The 20153-nt window shown below is 45.1% G+C and overlaps 1 protein-coding gene across 1 annotated transcript in view; it reads right to left on the bottom strand.

Moving 5' to 3' along the window:
• Positions 1-20153, bottom strand: part of LOC111977257 (liprin-alpha-3-like) — a 70980-nt gene that overhangs the window by 43858 nt on the left and 6969 nt on the right. The window contains 10 exon segments of the mRNA XM_024006641.2: positions 5199-5282; positions 5504-5638; positions 5944-6037; positions 6483-6535; positions 7916-8008; positions 14726-14851; positions 15039-15098; positions 15215-15289; positions 15451-15615; positions 16139-16240. Coding sequence (XP_023862409.1) covers positions 5199-5282; positions 5504-5638; positions 5944-6037; positions 6483-6535; positions 7916-8008; positions 14726-14851; positions 15039-15098; positions 15215-15289; positions 15451-15615; positions 16139-16240 — 987 coding nt within the window.

Genomic DNA, 20153 nt, shown 5'->3' with positions numbered 1-20153 from the left:
CATCCCTGAGTGTTCCATAGTTCACTACTCTACCTGCTTAGCTACCGGTCAGGTGAAACATTTTGTACAAAATCCTAAATACACTGAACAAAAATATAAATGCAACAATTTCAAAGATTTTACTGAGTTACAGTTCATATAAGGAAATCAGTCAATTGAAATAAAGTCATTAGGCCCTAATCTATGGATTTCACATGACTGGGAATACAGATATGCATCTGTTGGTCACGATACATTACGATACGTATGTGGTCACCTGCTCGTCGAACATCTCATTCCAAAATCATGGGCATTAATATGGAGTTGGTCCCTCCCATTTGCTGCTACACCAGCCTCCACTCTTCTGTGAAGGTGCCTTGCTTCCATTCAGTCACGAGCATTAGTTAGATCGGGCACTGATGGGCAATTAGGCCTGGCTTGCAGTTGGCGTTCCAATGCATCCCAAAGGTATTCYATATGGTGGAGGGCAGGGCTCTTTGCAGGCCAGTCAAGTTCTTCCACACCAATCTTAACAAACCATTTCTGTATGGACCTCACTTTTGTTTTGCTCATTGAGAGAACGCCAAGAGTGTACAAAGTTGTCATCAAGGCAAAGGGTGTCTACCTTGAAGAATCTCAAATACAAAATATATTTTGATTTGGTAAACACTTTGTTGGTTACTACATGATTCCATATGTGTTATTTCATAGTTTTGATGTCTTCACAGTTATTCTACAATGTAGAAAATAGTAAAAAAATTAAGAAAAACCCTGGAATGAGTAAGTGTGTACAAACGTTTGACTGGGACTGTACATGTATGTAGAGGGGCGGCAGGTAGCCTAGTGGTTAGAGCATTGGGCCAGTAACCGAAAGGTTGCTAGTTCTAAATCCCCAAGCTAAATCCCCAAGGTAAAAATCTGTCATTCTGCTTCTGAACAAGGCAGTTAACCCACTGTTCRTAGGCCGTCATTGTAAATAAGAATTTGTTCTTAAAGCCTTGCCTAGTTAAATAAAAAAATAAAAAAATAGAGGTAAAGTGACTATGCATGTATAATAAACAGAGAGTAGCAGCAGTGTAAAAAATGTGGGGTGGGGACAATGCAAATAGTCCAAGTTGCCATTTTAATTAGCTGTTCAGAAGTCTTATGGCTTGGGGTTAAAAGCTGTTAAGAAGCCTTTTGGACATAGACTTGGCGCTCTGGTACCGCTTGCTGTGCGTTAGCAGAGAACAGTCTATGACTAGGATGGCTGGAGTCTTTGGCAAATTTTGGAGCCTTTCTCTGACACCGCCTGGTATAGATGCCGTACGCACTACCCGCTGTAGTGCCTTGTTAGTCGGAGGCCGAGCAGTTGCCATACCAGGCGGTGATGCAACCAGTCAGGATGCTCTCGATGGTGCAGCTGTAGAACGTTTTGAGGATCTGAGGACCAGGGCCAAATATTTTCAGTCTCCTGAGGGGGAAGAGGCAATATCGTGCCCTCTTCACGACTGTCTTGCTGTGTTTGGACCATGATAGTTTTTTTGGCGATGTGTTCACCAAGGAACTTGAAGCTCTCAACCTGCTCCACTACAGTTCAGTCGATGAGAATGGGGGCGTGCTTGGTCCTCCTTTGACTGTAGTCCACAATCATCTCCTTAGTATTGATCACGTTGAGGGAGAGGTTATCCTGGCACCACACTGCCAGGTCTCTGACCTTCTCCCTATCGTTGTCGGTGATCAGGCCTACCACTGTTGTGTCTTCGGCAAACTTAATGCTGGTGTTGGAGTCGTGCTTGACCATGCAGTCATGGGTGAACAGGGAGTACAGGAGGGGACTGAGCACGCACTCCTGAGGGTCCCCTGTGTTGGGGATCAGAGTGGCAGATGTGTTGTTACCTACCCTTACCACCTGGGGGCGGCCCTTCAGGATGTCCAGGATCCAGTTGCAGAGGGAGGTGTTTAGTCCCAGGGTCCTTAGCTTAGTGATGAGCTTTGAGCGCACTATGGTGTTGAACGCTGAGCTGTAGTCAATGAATAACAWTCTCACGTGGGTGTTCCTTTTGTCCAGGTGGGAAAGGGCAGTGTGGAGTGCAATAGAGATTGCATCATCTGTGGACCTGTTGGGGATGGTATGCAAATTGGAGTGGGTCTAGGGTTTCTGGGATAATGGTGTTGATGTGAGCTATGACCAGCCTTTCAAAGCACTTCATGTCTACCGACGTGAGTGCTACGTGTCGGTAGTCATCTAGGCAGGTCATCTTGGTGTTCTTGGGCAAAAGGACTATGGTGGTCTGCTTGAAACATGTTGGTATTACAGACTCGGTCAGGGACAAGTTGAAAATGTCAGTGAAGACACTTGCCAGTTGGTAAGCGCATGTCCGGAGTGCGGCCTTGTGAATGTTGACCTGTTTAAAGGTCTTACTCACATCGGCTACAGAGAGCGTGATCACACAGTCGTCCAGAACAGCTGATCCTCTCATGCATGCTTCCGTGTTGCTTGCCTCGAAGCGAGCATATAAGTAATTTAGATCGTCTGGTAGGCTCGTGTCACTGGTTAGCTCGCGGCTGTGCTTCCCTTTGTAGTCTTTAATAGTTTGCAAGCTCGGCCACTTCCGACAATCACCGGWGCCGGTATAGTACGATTCAATCTTAGTCCTGTATTGACGCTTTGCCTGTTTGATGGGTTGTCGGATGGCATAGAGGGATTTCTTGTAAGCGTCCGGGTTAGAGTCCCGCTCCTTGAAAGTAGTAGCTCTGCCCTTCAGCTCAGTGCGGATGTTGCCTGTAATCCATGGCTTCTGGTTGGGGTATGTACGTATGGTCACTGTGGGGACAACGTTATCGATGCACTTATTGATGAAGTCAGTGACTGATGTGGTGTACTCGTCAGTGCCATCGGAAGAATCCCGGAACATATTCCAGTCTGAGCTAGCAAAACCCGCAGTGGCAAGTCCTGTGGCTTAGCATCTGCGTCATCTGACCACTTCATTATTGAGCGAGCCACTGGTACTTCCTGCTTTAGTTTTTGCTTGTTAGCAGGAATAAGGAGGATAGAGTTATGGTCAGATTTGCCAAATGGAGGGCGAGGGAGAGCTTTGTACGCGTCGCTGTGTGTAGAGTAAAGGTGGTCTAGAGTTTGTTTGTTTTTTCCTCTGGTTGCACGTTTAACATGCTGGTAGAAATTAGGTAAACCGGATTTAAGTTCCCCTGCATTAAAGTCCCTGGCCACTAGGAGCACCGCCTCTGGATGAGCATTTTCTTACATTTACATTTWACATTTAAGTCATTTAGCAGACGCTCTTATCCAGAGCGACTTACAAATTGGTGCATTCACCTTATGATATCCAGTGGAACAACCACTTTACAATAGTGCATCTAACTCTTTTAAGGGGGGGGGGGGTTAGAAGGATTCTTGTTTGCTTTTAGCCTTATAGAGCTCTTTGAGTGCCGTCTTAGTGCCAGTATCAGTTTGTAGTGGTAGATAGACAGCTACGAAAAATACAGATGAAAACTCTCTTGGGATACTCCACCTTAGGCGAGCAAAACCGTGAGACTTCCTTAATATTAGATTTTGTYCACCAGCTGTTATCGACACATAGACACAGACCGCCACCCCATGTCTTAACGGAGGCAGCTGTTCTATCTTGCCGATGGACCGAAAACCCTGCCAGCTGTATGTTATCCATGTCGTTGTTCAGCCACAACTCGGTGAAACATAAGATATTACAGTTTTTAATGTCCTGTTGTTAGGATAGCCTTGATCTGAGCTCATCCATTTTGTTATTCAATGATTGCACGTTGGCTAATAGGACTGACGGTAGAGGGGGATTACTCACTCGCCGTTGGATCCTTACAAGGCCCCCCGACTTGTTGGAAAGGTTGCATCCTATGACGGTGCAACGTTGAATGTCACTGAGCTCTTCAGTACGGGCCATTCTACTGCCAATGTTTGTCTATGGAGATTGCATGGCTGTGTGCTCGATTCTATACACCTGTCAGAGACGGGTGTGGCTGAAATAGCCAAATCCACTAATTTGAAGGACTTTTGGCCATGTAGTGTAAAAAAAAAAATTAAGTAGGGGCGCGGATCAGAAAACCAGTCAGTATCTGGTGTGACCGCCATTTGCCTCATGCAGCTCGACACATCTTCTTCACATAGAGTTGATCAGGCTGTTGATTGTGGCCTGTGGAATGTTGTCCCACTCCTCTTCAATGGCTGTGCGAAGTAGCTGGATATTGGCAGGAACTGGAACCCGTTGTCGATCCAGAAAAACRCAAACATGCTCTGTCTGGTAAGTATTCAGGCCATGGCCATTTTTAGCTTCCATGAATTGTGTACAGATCCTTGCGACATGGGGCCGTGAATTATCATGCTGAAACATGAGGTGATGGCGGTGGATGAATGGCAGGATAATGGGCCTCAGGATTTAGTCATTTTTGAGAAATAAGATATTTWATTTTTTATTTAACCTTTATTTAACAAGGCAAGTCAGTTAAGAACAAATTATAATTTACAATGACGGCCTACCCCAGACAAACCCTAACCTGGACGACGCTGGGCCAATTGTGCGCCGCCCTATGGGACTCCCAATCACGGCCAGTTGTGATAATGCCTGGAATCGAACCAGGGTCTGTAGTAATGCCTCTAGCACTGAAATGCAGTGCCTTAGACCGCCACTTGGGAGTTTGGCAGGGTTTGGCAGCTGTAGGCTGTCATTGTAAATAAGAATTTGTTCTTAACTGACTTGCCTAGTTAAATAAAGGTTAAATAAAAAATTTAAAAAATGTCTGTCACTAACAATTACAGTCATAAGTGGTAATTCTGCAATTCACTCGAAAAGGCAAGCTGATACCGTCCAACTCAAATCTGGATCCCCCTACAGCATGTGTCAAACTCATTCCACGGAAAGTCGAGTGTCTGCGGGTTTTCCTTCCTCCCTTGTACTTGGTTGATGAATTAAGGTCACTAATTAGTAAGAAACCTACCTCACCTGGTTGTCTAGGTCTTACCTGAAAGGAATAAACTCAAAATCAGCAGACACTAGGCCCTCCATGGAACGAGTTTGACACCCCTGCCCTACAGGGTCACATCGACTCTATCGATTTGAGTAATGACTCCAAAATCACTTTAAGTAACTGTACTCAGATATATTTAGTGCAACAGGTTTCCTAAAAATGTTTGAATAATGACAGCACATTGGGGTTTACAGTGTACAAACAAATACTGCATTTATTACCCTCTGCAACTCCTGATTCTTCTCTTCAAGTTGTGCCTCGATCTGTCGTAGTCGCTCCTCAAAGTTTCCATGGCATTCCTCTGCCTAAATAGAAAAGATAGTGTCTGTATATGAGATCAAATATAAACTCAGACTAACACACGGACAAATAGTTGGGTTGCCAAAAGGGAGGACAACTCAGGTCATACAGACGGACGGACGGTAGAAAGTGGACAGACAGACACAACCAAGCAGTTTCACAGACAGTCAGAAATATCCACATGAGACAGAACAAACAGAGTGAACTTAGACATCCAGTACAGTACCTTGTTGAGGGCAGCCACTCTTTGGGCGAGCTGGGCCTCAATCTCGGGCAGTGTTTCGGCCCGCTGCAGGGTCTGCTGGAGCTTCTGCTTGGCGTCCTCCAGACGCTCCTGGAACTGCCTGTTCTTCTCCTCACTCTGACAGCACACAGGACGAGAAAGAGGGAAGAGAGCAGATGAAGTCAGGGATATTTTTATACAATCCAGGTCTGAGCCCGAGGGCRGGTTTTCTGGACTCAGATTAAGCCTAGTCCTGGACCAACACACACTTTTAATGGAGATACTCCATTGAGAATGACTTAAATCTAGGTACAGGAAATTGGCTGTAAGAATCTGGCCCTAAGTATTAAAAGACAATGCTACTCTGGATATAACCTACTCCTTTTTACAGGGTTATTGTACATCTATGTAAGCCACCCTTGTAGTCGTTTGTTAACCATTACCTGTCTGTGCAGTGACTCCTTGCTGGCCAGCTCATTCTCCAGCTTGTCTTTGATGTCATGTAGAGAGGTTGCTTCCCTCTGAGCACTAAGGTACCTGCAAACAACATGGACACATGGTGATGTGATGGTAAGGAAGGTGGATAACACCAACGGTGAACGTTGGTCGGGCRGATGACCGGCAGCGAGTAATGTCAATGTTAACGCTAACAAAGCTTATTTGGCACAATAGGAGTGTAAACGTTTTCGCAACAAAGTTGATGTGCATTTATGCTCCACTACATCCCTGACCATTAGTTATGCACGTCCGCTCTTCACTGTATGTACAGTATGCAGACACAAGCCAACTATTGCAGTGTGCTGTAACGATTAAAAATACCCAAGCATTGAGATAAAGACGAAAGGTACATGTGTCGTGACACCTTGGTGACCGCTTTTCAGATAATGAGGGAAAAACCTGGTAGTTTGGCACCATTGTACTGGGTGTAGAAAAAGGGGAAGTGAAAAATCACACAAGCCAGTATCATATCAAATAGAGTTACCTGCGTTCTAATGTAGTAATCCTCTCCTCCATATCCTCCCTCTGGCACAGAGCCTGAACGATGCAGAAATGTAGTGAAGCATGGTTAATCATCCAAATAAACATATGATTATACATTACACATTGTGAATATCACAAACTGTATAAAATGGTAACCTAAACATTTGACTGAGAAATGTGCACATTTATATGAATTGACTATTCATTATCACATTTGTTCAGTCATTTAATATGTGCACAGGCTTTTTTGTCACCTAGGGCTCATCTTATAGCTACTCTTTCTTTTATATTCAATATTAATTGACATGCTTAATAATATTATAATATATATATATTCTTAGGGAAAGCCCCCTTTTTTTCAATTTTCGCCTAAATGACATACCCAAATCTAACTGCCTGTAGCTCWMGCCCTGAAGCAAGGATATGCATATTCTTGGTACCATTTTGAAAGTAAACACTTTGAAGTTTGTGGAAATGTGAATTGAATGTAGGAGAATATAACACAGGAGCATGCATGACTCGACCTTTACCTCTAACGAGCCAATTGGGGAGTTGCAGCGATGAGCCAAGTATGCTTGTGGCCATACCACCCAGAACATGTCTGATCTTGGTAACTAAGCAAGGTCGGGCCTGGTGAGTACTTGGATGGGAGACAGCCTTGGAATACCAGAGTGCTGTAAGCTCAATTTTAACTGACAAAAAATTATTATGCATCATTAACTACATGTTTGGACTTTTACATTTATATTTGGAACCATTATTTAACTAGGCAAGTCAGTTAAGAACAAATTCTTATTTACAATGACGGCCTACCCTAGCCAAACCCTAACCCGGACAATGCTGGGCCAATTGTGCACCGCCCTATTGGACTCCCAATCGCGGCCGATTGTGATACAGCCTGGAATCGAACCAGGGTCTGTAGTGACGCCTCTAGCACTGAGATGCAGTGCCTTAGACCGCTGCACCACTCAGGAGCCACTCGGGAGCTATATGATATATTGCCACTGATCCATGATGAATATAACTCATTAATGCATCTTTTCCCGTAATTCATACTAGGCATTCTTATGCTCTGTGCTTTGAGAAATTTGCATTGGATGCACATAATGGGATAGAAAAGCAGCTTGAACAGAGAGGCTTTGGGAACTGATAGAATGTAAGGCATGGGGTGTGTAAAAATCGATTCTCCAGGCCTTACTTGAGCATTTAAAACTAGATAGAAAGTACTGTATGTGGAAATTATAATTGCCCTATATAATTTTTAAATAACGGTCCTTTTTTGTCACTCAAATTGATTTTGACAAACAAATAGGTCATAAAAAAAATCACTACAGCCCTCCGTTGAATTTCGMAATACCGATGTGGCCCTCGAACGAAAAAGGTTTCCCACCCCTGACCAAAGGCCTTGGTCAGGAACAGATTGGCCCGACTGACCTCCTTCACGTCCCTCTGGAGCTTCTTATTGGCCTCCTCCGACTTTGTCACCTCCCTCCTGGCGGCTGCAAGCTGTTCCTCTATTTCCCCAACCTGAAATGACATGAGGAAGAGCAAGAAGATGATAAGGGACAATAAAGGACTATAACAGGATAGAGGGCCTTTATGTGTGAAGCCGTGAAGCACTGGTTTGGGTAGAGGCAGGTTTTTGGCAATTATATAGAAAAGAGTGTCATGTACAATGATCAGGCTGTGTGGGTTTTGTCAAACAGATTAAATGTTATAACTGTCCACAAGAGAGAAGAAGGGAACTGGTTTTAATAATCTTCATACACCCCCCCCCCCCAACCTAATCTATTTTTCTTTACATTTCTTCACTTTTCTCTCTCTTTCACTTGTTCTCTCTCACACAATAGTGTTGGGAATGGTTCGTAACAGTAACAGTATAGGTTGCATTAAGCTCATATTATTCAACGGGTGGGTCTAATCCTGAATGCTGATTGGTTAAAAACGCATTCCAGCTGGTGTCTATTCCACAAGTTACCACCTGCTAAATCCATGACGTTAAAATGCATATTTACTCTGTTCCATCTGACTGTGCAATCCACTGTCTCATCAGCCCAGCCAGGCAAMTTATAAACTTGATCTCCACMAGAAAAAACATCTAGACATTATCTCACATTTCTTTTAGACTAACATTTCGTTTTCAACAGCAGAGATTTGCATAAACCTTACGACATTTGCAACATTGTTTCAATATTAAAATATTCAACTGTCCCATAGTAATGAACGTGTAGGGATCGGGAGTCAGGACGYGAGAGAGGCAGGCAGCGTTTCTCAGACAGTCAATCATGAATCAGCTGGCATTTTTATGGATARATACAAAGAAATGTCAATTGAAAAAGGGTCAAACYAAACGAAGTGCAGCTAGCTTGCGGTCTTTCCAGCTTTAGTTTTAAGTTATTGTGTTAGCTGTGTTGTTGGCTAACGTAAACTCACCCCATTCCGTACAAATGTGCGCAACCGTAACATTCAAACGAGGCTACAAAGAAAASTAATGGGACTGTAGCGACTGTGTTGACTTCAAAATCGGGGGTGTGAACTASGTTTCTATTCAAGCGTTGATCGACATGGTAATGGCTCTATAGTATTGGAGAAAAGTTGAAAAAACGGACCCTCCGTTACATCGTGACGTGTCATGTCGTAACGTACAGCACGCATAAAGCAACTATTTCTGTCTTACAATCTCTCTCCACCAGGTGTAGCACTTCTCTCATCGTTTAAAAACAAGAAATGGACAGTGACGGGGGTAAGGGGGGATACCTAGTCATTTTTTGCGTCATCATTGCATGCTATCATCATTCTCAAAGCCGCTGTTTACTTCTAAGATCACTTTAGCACCGCCCTAAAAACCCGATTCAAATTCGACACAAACCTTCAAATAGGTATGTAATGACACATTATATAAACTCTTTATAGTGTTTTATTTACATTTTAGAGGCGATAAGGTCATAAGTTGGACAGATCGAGTGAAAAAAAGCACAACCTCTCTCCTTCTCACTATCACGCATTAGTTTCGCTTCCCCACCCGCCATTTTTAAAAAGACCCGACGGGGCTCATTGCCTGCTTGAATTATCAAGAAACGGGCAGCGTTTAGGTCATGTAATTGATAATGTTGGAAAGGGGAGAAATTGTGCTTTACAATGGTATTGACATTACAGTTGATCTGGAAGTATTACGTTTTTGGGGCGCTAAAATAAGGGCAATTGTACGGACCAAGGCGATGTACGAGTTTACGTGAGTTTACGTTAGCTCCTCTAAGTGTCCTAARAAGAGAGCAAATGTTCTATGCCAGGTGAAATCGTACCTCATTAACTCATTGTTATGGATGTCACCAGAAAACAGCTTTAACAAATGCAGCTACTGTTGTTATTCTGTCTACACTGTTTGACGTGACTGTAAGTTAGCCGTAGTTGGCTAGCTAGCAAGCAAGCAAAGCATAAGAACGTTGCCAGCCAGTATGGCAATGGAACATTTAGAACGAACGACTGGGTCGCGTCGATAGATACAGAACAAAAAGAGTAAACTACTGGGTCCCGTCTCTGGCAACAGAACCAATAGAACGAACGACCAAAAGTGGTGGAGTATGGAAGTGGTGTCTTTTGCTAACGTGGTTAGCTAATAGATTTACATATTGTGTCTTCCCAGTAAAACATTTAAAAAATCAGAAATGATGGCTTTATTCACAAGATGTGTATCTTTCATTTGGTGTCTTGGACTTGTGATTTCATGAACATTTTATTATATGATATCCCTGTGGCTTTAGGCTAGGCTATGCTAGTCAGCTTTTGTGATGGGGGGGATCCCGGATCCGGGTTTGGTAGGCGTTAGAGGTTAAATGAACTACACTGTAAAACTTTTAATGTAAATTTACAGTAACATACTGGCAGCAATTGGCTAGTAAGTCACTTTAATTTATTTTACAGTACAGCTACTGTAATCCATTTTACGGTACCACAAATATGACTAATCTAATTTACAGTACCAYTTACAATTACAGAATATTACTGTAATTACCCAGTGACATATTAACCAGTGGTCCAGTATTTCAGAAACGGCCGGCCTCCTGGGCTTTTCACGTACGACAGTGTCTAGGGTTAACCGAGAATGGTGTGACAAACAAAAAACATCCAGTCAGTGGCAGTCCTGTGGGTGAAAACAGCTCGTWGATTAGAGGTCGAAGGAGAATGATAAGAATTGTGCAAGCTAACAGGTGGGGCACAAATGGCACAGTACAACCAGAGAGTCAGAGTCAGAGCAGGTCACAGATCACTGCACCTGTACATAGTGTCACGTTCCTGACTGTTTTCTCTTGTTTTTGTATGTTGTTTAGTTGGTCAGGGCGTGAGTTGGGGTGGGCATTCTATGTTATGTGTTTCTATGTTGGTTAATGTGTTGCCTGATATGGTTCTCACAATTAGAGGCAGGTGTTTGACGTTTCCTCTGATTGAGAACCATATTAAGGTAGGTTGTTTCACATTGTTTGTTGTGGGTGGTTGTCTCCTGAGTCCGTATATGTCTACCACACGGGACTGTTTCGTTTTGTCGTTCGTGATTGTAGTCTGTTCATGTTCGTGCGTTCTTCGTTTATTTGTAAGTTCTCAAGTCCAGGTCTGTCTACGTCGTTTATTGTTTTTGTAATTCTCTAGTGTTCTTCGTGTTTTTCGGTTTTGTTTAATAAATCATTATGTCAACATTTCACGCTGCATTTTGGTCCGACCCTTACTCTTCCTCCTCATCCGAGGAGGAGGAATTAGACGATCGTTACAGAACCACCCACCGAACAAGGATCAAGCAGCGGGAGAGGAACCAGCAGCAGCGGCCAAAAAAACAGGACTCGTGGACTTGGGAGGAGATTCTGGACGGAAAGGGACCCTGGGCTCAGACAGGGGAATATCGCCGCTCTTTTGAAGAGAGGGAGGCAGCTAAAGCCCAGGAGCGGTGGTATGAGGAGGCAGCAAGGAGACGTGGCTGGAAACCCGAAAGGAAACCCCAAAAATTTCTTGGGGTGGGGGCTAAAAGGGAGTGTGGCGAAGTCAGGTAGGAGACCTGCGCCTACTCCCTGTACTTACTGTGGAGAGCGAGAGTACGGGCAGACACCGTGTTACGCAGTAGAGCGCATGGTGTCTCCTGTACGTGTGCATAGCCCGGTGCGGTACATACCAGCTCCTCGTATCGGCCGGGCTAGATTGAGTATTGAGCCAGGTGCCATGAAGCCGGCTCAACGCATCTGGTCTCCAGTGCATCTCCTCGGGCCGGCATACATGGCACCAGCCTTACGCATGGTGTCCCCGGTTCGCCTACATAGCCCGGTGCGGCTTATTCCACCTCCCCGCACTGGTCGGGCGACGGGGAGCATACAACCAGGTAAGGTTGGGCAGGCTCAGTGCTCAAGGGAGCCAGTACGCCTGCACGGTCCGGTATTTCCGGCGCCACCTCCCCGCCCCAGCCTAGTACCACCAGTACCTACACCACGCAGCAGGCTTCCTGTGCGTCTCCAGAGCCGTGTTCCTCCTCCACGCACTAGCCCTGTGGTGTGTGTCTCCAGCCCATTACCACCAGTGCCTACACCACGCACCAAGCCTCCTGTGCGTCTCCAGAGCCCTGTACACACTGTTCCTTCTCCCCGTACTCGCCCTGATGTGGTGGCCTCAGCCCGGTACCACCAGTGCCGGTACCACGCACCAGGCCTATAGTACGCTTTGAGAGTCCAGTGTGCCCTGTTGCTGTTCCCCGCACTAGCCTGATGGTGCATGTCCTTAGCCCGGTACCTCCAGTTCCGGTACCACGCACCAGGCCTACAGTGCGCCTCGCCGGCCAGAGTCTGCCGTCTGCCCAGCGCCATCTGAGCCATCCGTCTGCCCAGCGCCATCTGAACCATCCGTCTGCCCCGAGCCATCTTGAGCCATCCGTTCTGTCCCGAGCCATTAGAGCCGCCCGTCTGTCCCGAGCCGTCAGAGCCGTTCGTCAGTCAGGAGCCGCTAGAGCCGCCAGTCAGCCAGGATCTGCCAGAGCCGCCAGTCAGCCAGGATCTGCCAGAGCCGCCAATCAGCCAGGATCCGCCCGAAGCCGCCAGTCAGCCAGGACTGCCAGAGCCGCCAATCAGCCAGGATCCGCCAGAGCCGCCAGTCAGCCAGGATCTGCCAGAGCCGCGCAGTCAGCCAGGATCTGCCAGAGCAGCCAGCGAGCCATGAGCAGCCAGGCCGTCAGCGAGCAATGAGCAGCCAGAGCGTCAGCGACCATGAGCAGCATAGCCGTCAGCCAGTCCGGAGCTGCCGTCCCTCAGTCCGGAGCTGCCGTCCCTCAGTCCGGAGCTGCCGCCCTCAGTCCGAGCTGCCGTCCCTCAGTCCGGAGCTGCCACCCCTTATCCCGGTGCTGCCTCTTTATCCCGGTGCTGCCCCTTATCCCGGTGTTGCCCCTTAAATTAGGTGGGTTTATTTGGAGGGTGGTCATTGGGAGGGGGATACGGAAGCGGGGATTGACTATGGTGGGGTGGGGACCACGCCCAGAGCCTGAGCCGCCACCGTGGACAGATGCCCACCAGACCTCCCTAGACTTTTGGTGGTGCGTCCGGAGTGCGCACCTTGAGGGGGGGGTTATGTCACGTTCCTGACCTGTTTTCTCTTGTTTTTGTATGTGTTTAGTTGGTCAGGGCGTGAGTTGGGTGGGCATTCTATGTTATGTGTTTCTATGTTGGTTAATGTGTTGCCTGATATGGTTCTCAATTAGAGGCAGGTGTTTGACTTTCCTCTGATTGAGAACCATATTAAGGTAGGTTGTTTCACATTGTTTGTTGTGGGTGGTTGTCTCCTCATCCGAGGAGGAGGAATTAGACGATCGTTACACATAGCCATCTGTAAACAGCCCATCTATCTACCTACCTCATCCCCATACTGTATTTATTTATTTATCCTGCTCCTTTGCACCCCAGTATCTCTACTTGCACATTCATCTTCTGCACATCTACCATTCCAGTGTTTAATTGCATATTGTAATTAATTTGCCACCATGGCCTATTATTGCCTTAACTTACCTCATTTGCACTCACTGTATATAGACGTTTTGTCTTCTTTGTTCTACTGTATTATTGATTGTATGTTTTGTTTATTCCATGTGTAACTCTGTGTTGCTGTAGGTGTCGAATTGCTATGCTTTATCTTGGCCAGGTCGCAGTTGCAAATGAGAACTTGTTCTCAACTAGCCTACCTGGTTAAATAAAGGTGAAATATATATATTTTTTTAAACAACCGTGGTGTGTAGAACAGCATCTCGGAATGCACAACTTGTCGGCTCTTGTCACGAATGGGCAACCGGGTTCCACTCCTATCAGCTAAAAACAGAAAGAAGRGGCTCCAGTGGGCACACGGTCACCAACACTGGATAATTGAGGAGTGGAAAAAATTGCCAGGTCTGACGAATCCAGGTTCCTGTTGTGTCATGCTGATGGCAGAGTCAGGATTTGGCGTAAGTCTATGGCCCCATCCYGCCTGGTGTCAACGGTACAGGCTGGTGGCGGTAATAGTGTGGGGAATGTTTTCCTGGAACACGTTAGGTCCCTTAATACCAATTCAGCAACGTTTCCATGCACCAAATAWTTCAGGCTGTTCTGGAGGCAAAGGGGTGTKCGACTCAGTACTAGATGSTTTTACTTTCCAGCACASTAACTGATATTCGGTGTTTTATATCACTTGCACTCTGATCTGTTCCCTACATACATTTAATTGTTAGGYAACCACTACCACATATTAGCTAKATTTGTACAGCATTCTCACMAACAGGTGCAACAAATATAACCTCTTACAAGACACCGCTCAGAATATATTAATGAGACACTAGTGTAATGGTTTTCGTCGCTCATGGTTTTCGTCGCTCAAAAKATACAGTATGGTACTGTGTTCTGAATTACAGAAAATTACTAGCAGTGATATTCAGGARAAGGTTTGAAGAAATCCTTAAAATACAGTATATTACTGTTTTCTGTTGGGGTACAGCATTCTCACGGATGCAACAAATATAGCCTCTTACAAGGCACTACTTAAAATACATTAATGAGCCAGAGACTCTTTCACCGCCCACAAKATTTTCCCACAATGRGCCATAATTAATTCTGTAAAACACATTTACAGTATTTTACTGTGCATTTTAAAAATGTTTACTGTTGAAATTACAGAAACATCTTACAGTGTAGGCAATGCATACATGTACCAAAACATGTAGGGTAGGCTACATTCTCTCGCTCTCTCACCCACCTGTCGACACATCAGGGCCAGTCTCTCTTTCAGCTGGGAGAGCTCAGCTCTTAGGCGCTCTATCTCCGTTTCTCTCTGTCTGTCAATCTCACCYTCCAATCCAGAAGACGGCCCATTGGGTAGGCGCTGATGTCACCGGCGACGATGGATTTCGAGAAAGGAGAGCGACGGGAAATGAGATCAATTAGACCCATGTTGAATATCAAAGAGACACATCATAATACCCATATACTATATACTGTAGTACTGTTATTAACGTTTGGACGCTAACAAACTTAAATACTGGAACCAACGTGCATAAATCCCGCCTTACATCTTTCCCGCCGTCCATCCCTTGTTGCCGTCTTTTAATTGGGTCTCTTAAAGAGATGACCTGCAAGAGAGGTAAATGGCAAAAAATAGAGTGAATGCATTTGCATCTTTCTTATTGTCAAGAAATTGAGATATAACGTGCTCTAATAAAACATGTGTATCCCGTATGGCTTTTACCTCTTGTGCTGTTGCTTGTAATTGATCCTCCAAAAGAGTCACTCTCTCAAGGGCRACCCGGAGTCGCTCTCGAACCTTAGGGCCAAAAATGAGAAACYAATGAGAAACGCTGAGAAATGTGTCTGTCTGGATCCCTTCATCAAAACAATAAAGCGACTGTTGAGAGGAAAGGTACAGTAGCTGCTTTTGAGTGGGATGGAGACCCAAAATGGGAGCCTGGTGGCCTGGMCGCCCACCTTCTCATCCAAAGCCTTGTGGTGTTCAAACAGGGACTTGAGGGCCTTGAGGACCTCCACTTCACTGGAGACCCCTGCTGGGGACTGGGCCTGTCTCTTCACCACCGTCATCCTCAGACTGCGCTCYTGACGGGACACAAGACACTCCAGGTGCTCTAGTAACAACTATATATGGGAAGGGAGAGGGAAAGATGGAAAGAGAGAGAAGGYYGGGGYAYAGAGTAGGAGAAAGAGACAGCCAGAAAGAGGCATATAAAGAGATTGAGGGAGAGGTAGAGGGAGAAAGAGAGAGAGGCAGAAGAGTTAGCAACGCACGGAAGGAGATGGAGACGGGCAAAGGAAAGGAGAGAAAGACAGGCAAAGTAGGAGGTGGAGAAAAAGAAGGAAAAAGGAGGACAGAGAAGGTAAGAGAGGCAGAGGAAGAGAGAGAGAGACAAMGTGGCAGAATGACAGAGTTTAGAGGGAGTAGATAGGAGTGGAAGAGCATAAGGTAGCAGAAAGAGAAGGGGGAGAAACATGAAGAAAAAGAGAGGGCAGAGGGACGGTGGGAGAAAATGTGAAAGTGTGTACTAGGGAGGAGAAGAGGGAATAATAGAATGAATCAATACCACAACTACAATGGGTGAGAAAGAACAAACACAACTGCTGGGAAAGTGCTAAGGAGTAAAATGGCTGATCAACATCTTACACGTGTGTTGTTTCTCTCCGCCTTGAGCTCAGAAATCTCCTCTTCCCTCTCCAGTAGCTGCTCCCGGCAAACATTCAGCTCCTTAGTCAGCACAGCAAACTCCTGCAGAACCCCCAAGCAACATAACATTCATGAACAATATGGGCGACTTGTAACATGCTCACATATACTCAATCAATGTAGACGCAATATTACAGGAAATATACTGTAATCAGCAAGGTYTGCAACCAACTCTGAAAACACACACACACACACACGTGCAGACATTGAAGCAGTAAGCAAGCATAATAATCATGTACTGATACACTGACACAGATTACGCTGCGGTGACACTATCAGGCTCAGAGCCGCCTATGTCAACTGGCCTTCAAGGATTAAATCACTGAGTTACACAATGATACTGCACTGGAATGGCGAGAAACACAGCATTGATATGTCACTTACAATACTAACTGGAAACACTGTCAACAACAGTGTGAGTAAAATATCTTGCCATCAGAAGGTAACACAGCATGCAACACTTTTCTAATTATTCCTTATSATCCTTACCCTTCCAAAAAAAGTGYAAATGATCCCTATTATTTGGAAGAAAAAGGAAACCCCCAAATGAAGCTTGGTTTTGGCAGCACACGCTTTATAATGTTCATTTTGGAGGCACAAGCTTAGGACCTTTTCACTTGACTACCTTCAGACTGGAGGACTACAGTGACAATGCGTACGCTGCAATGTAAGCGATAACAATTGCTGTCATCAACATGGCCTAAGACACAAAGAAACATGCAGCATGAAATGTAATGCAACAGCGATGGGAGTCAGAGATAAGAGAAGGAGAGTATACAGATGGTGACACAGTAGGATTGTTGGCACTCTGCTTTCTGGGGTTGGTCCTTGTTTGGATAAGGGTCAGAATTTCACTTGGCATCTCTGGTCATTTATTTTTATTCCATCTCTCTCATTCTCGCTGTCTGTATGATCATTGAGAGACTTTGGGCTCATTGAGAGACTTTGGGACTTTGGACTCCTATTTAAAGAGTAGCATACAAACATACCCTTTATCACACGGTCCAATTAGTAGTTGTGTGCTATATACTGTACAGTTCACGTATGCTTTGTTTATTGTACAGAGTGTGTGTTGTGTACTTGTATGTACACTTACTAGTTCTAATCTAAAATCACAGAATGGTACTGGGGTACCGTTCAAAAATCTTGTTTTCAGAATAAGCTGTGTGTGTGTGCAGTTGAGGCTCCGTAAACCAAGCATACATTTATTAAACTACATATTAATAAAAACAAAAACATAACATAAACTGTGGATGTCTGTAGGATCAGGGCAACCATCTCAGTGAGAAAAGCTAAATACAGCAGCCACTGTGTGTCTTCTAGCAGTGCATATTCTGCATATTTGGAGACCTTGAGAAACTCCTTGATTTCAGGCAACAACTCACTGAATCTCCCTAAAAATGTCCTTCGGCTCAGCCAACGCACATCCGTGTGCAGCAGCAGGTCTGTGTGCTCCGCTTCAGTCTCTTCTAAGTGAGCACGAAATAGCCTCCGCTGTAGGCTTCTTGCTCAAATAGAACGCACAATCTTCATCGCAACATCCATCACCTCTTTCATGTTTAACATCTTCCCACACAAAGCTTGCTGATGAATTACGCAGTGATAACTAAACTCAGCAAAAAAATAAACGTTCTCTCACTGTCAACTGCGTTTATTTTCAGCAAACTGAACATGTGTAAATATTTGTATGAACATAACAAGATTCAACAACTGAGACATAAAKTGAACAAGTTCCACAGACATTTGACTAACAGAAATGGAATAATGTGTCCCTGAATAAAGGGGGGGTCAAAAACAAAAGTAACAGTTAGTGTCTGGTGTGGCCACCAGCTGCATTAAGTACTGCAGTGCATCTCCTCCTCATGGACTGCACCAGATTTGCCAGTTCTTGCTGTGATGTGTTACCCAACTCTTCCACCAAGGCACCTGCAAGTTCCTGGACATTTCTGGGGGGAATGGCACTCGACCTCACCTCCGATCCAACAGGTCGCAGATGTGTCAATGGGATTGAGATCCTGGCTCTTCGCTGGCCATGGCAGAACACTAACATTCCTGTCTTGCAGGAAATCACGCACAGAACGAGCAGTATGGCTGGCGTATTGCCATGCTGGAGGGTCATGTCAGGATAGTCTTCAGGTAGGGTTACCACATGAGGGAGGAGGATGTCGTCTGTAACGCACAGCGATTGAGATTAACTGCAATGACAACAAGCTCAGTCCGATGATGCTGGTGACACACCGCCCCAGACCATGACGGACACTCCACCTTCAAATCGATCCCACTCCAGAGTACAGGCCTCGGTGTAATGTCATTCCTTCGATGATAACGCAATCCGACCATCACCCTGGTGAGAAAAACCGCGACTCGTCAGTGAAGAGCACTTTTTGCCAGTCCTGTCTGGTCCAGCGACGGTGGGTTTATGCCATAGGTGACGTTGTGGGTGATGTCTGTTGAGACCTGCCTTACAACAGGCCTACAAGCCCTCAGTCCAGCCTCTCTCAGCCTATTGGCGGCAGTCTGAACACTGATGGAGGGATTGTGCGTTCTGGTGTAACACGGCAGTTGCTGTTTCCATCCTGTACCTGTCCCGCAGGTGTGATGTTCGGATGTACCAATCCTGTCAAGGGTGTGTTACATGTGGTCTGCCACTGCGAGGACGATCAGCTGTCCGTCCTGTCTCCCTGTAGCGTTGTCTTAGGCGTCTCACAGTACGGACATTGCAATTTATTGCCCTGGCCACATCTGCAGTCCTCGTGCCTCCTTGCAGCATGCCTAAGGCACGTTCACGCAGATGAGCAGGGACCCTAGGCATCTTTCTTTTGGTGTTTTTCAGAGTCAGTAGAAAGGCCTCTTTAGTGTCCTAAGTTTTCATAACAGTGACCTTAATTGCATACCATCTGTAAGCTGTTAGTGTCTTAACGACGGTTCCACAGGTTCATGTTCATTAATGTTTATGGTTCATTGAACAAGCATGTGAAACAGTGTAGGGCACAACTTAAGATCTGTGAAGTTATTTGGATTTTTACAAATTATCTTTGAACGACAGGATTCTGAAAAGGGACGTTTCTTTTTTTGCTTAGTTTAAGATAATAAGATGCTATGGTTGCCGCCTTCTCTTTGGTCACTGGCCTGTGAAAATTGACTGCTGCGCTGCCAGTAGATTTTTTTGTTCTTGTACCTGTCACGATCGTTATAAGAAGTGGACCAAGATGCAGCGTGGTATGTTTCCATCCTTTTATTTGGAAGAGAAACTTAAAGAACAAAAACAATAAAGCGAACAAACGAAACGTGAAGCTCAGAGTAGTGCTCACAGGCAACTATACCTAGACAAGATCCCACAAAGCACAATGGGGAAATGGCTACCTAAAAATGATCCCCAATCAGAGACCACGATAAACAGCTGCCTCTGATTGGGAACCATACCAGGCCAACATAGACATATAATTCCCCTAGATAACCCACCCTTAATCACACCCTGACCTAACCAACATAGCGAATAAACAGCTCTCTGTGGTCAGGGCGTGACAGTACCTTTCTTCTTCGTAATTCAGTCTTTGCTGGAAAATCTCTTTCCTGGTTTTTGTGTGTAGTTTTGAAATGTTGATCTATGTTAACGTTCTTTGGGATAGTGATGCTATTATGGCAGATGAGGCACACACATTTTGAGTTTGACAGGCAAAAAAATAATACTCCTCCCATTCCTTGTGGAWATTATACGTTTTCAGATTTTTTGTATCCTTCCCTTCACTCATTATTGCTGCTGTCGACCACACAACTTAAGAACAATTTAAGAACGAATCTGTCTACAGTCATGGCCGAAAGTTTTGAGAATGACACAAATATTAATTTCCACAAAGTTTCCTGCTTCAGTGTCTTTAGATATTTTTGTCAGATGTTACTATGGAATACTGAAGTATAATTACAAGCATTTCATAAGTGTCAAAGGCTTTTATTG

Source organism: Salvelinus sp. IW2-2015, linkage group LG17 (assembly GCF_002910315.2).
Source record: "Salvelinus sp. IW2-2015 linkage group LG17, ASM291031v2, whole genome shotgun sequence".
In the NCBI taxonomy this organism is placed as follows: domain Eukaryota; kingdom Metazoa; phylum Chordata; class Actinopteri; order Salmoniformes; family Salmonidae; genus Salvelinus; species Salvelinus sp. IW2-2015.
Note: the sequence above shows the minus strand (reverse complement) of the source record. Positions and strands in the feature narration are given on the sequence as shown.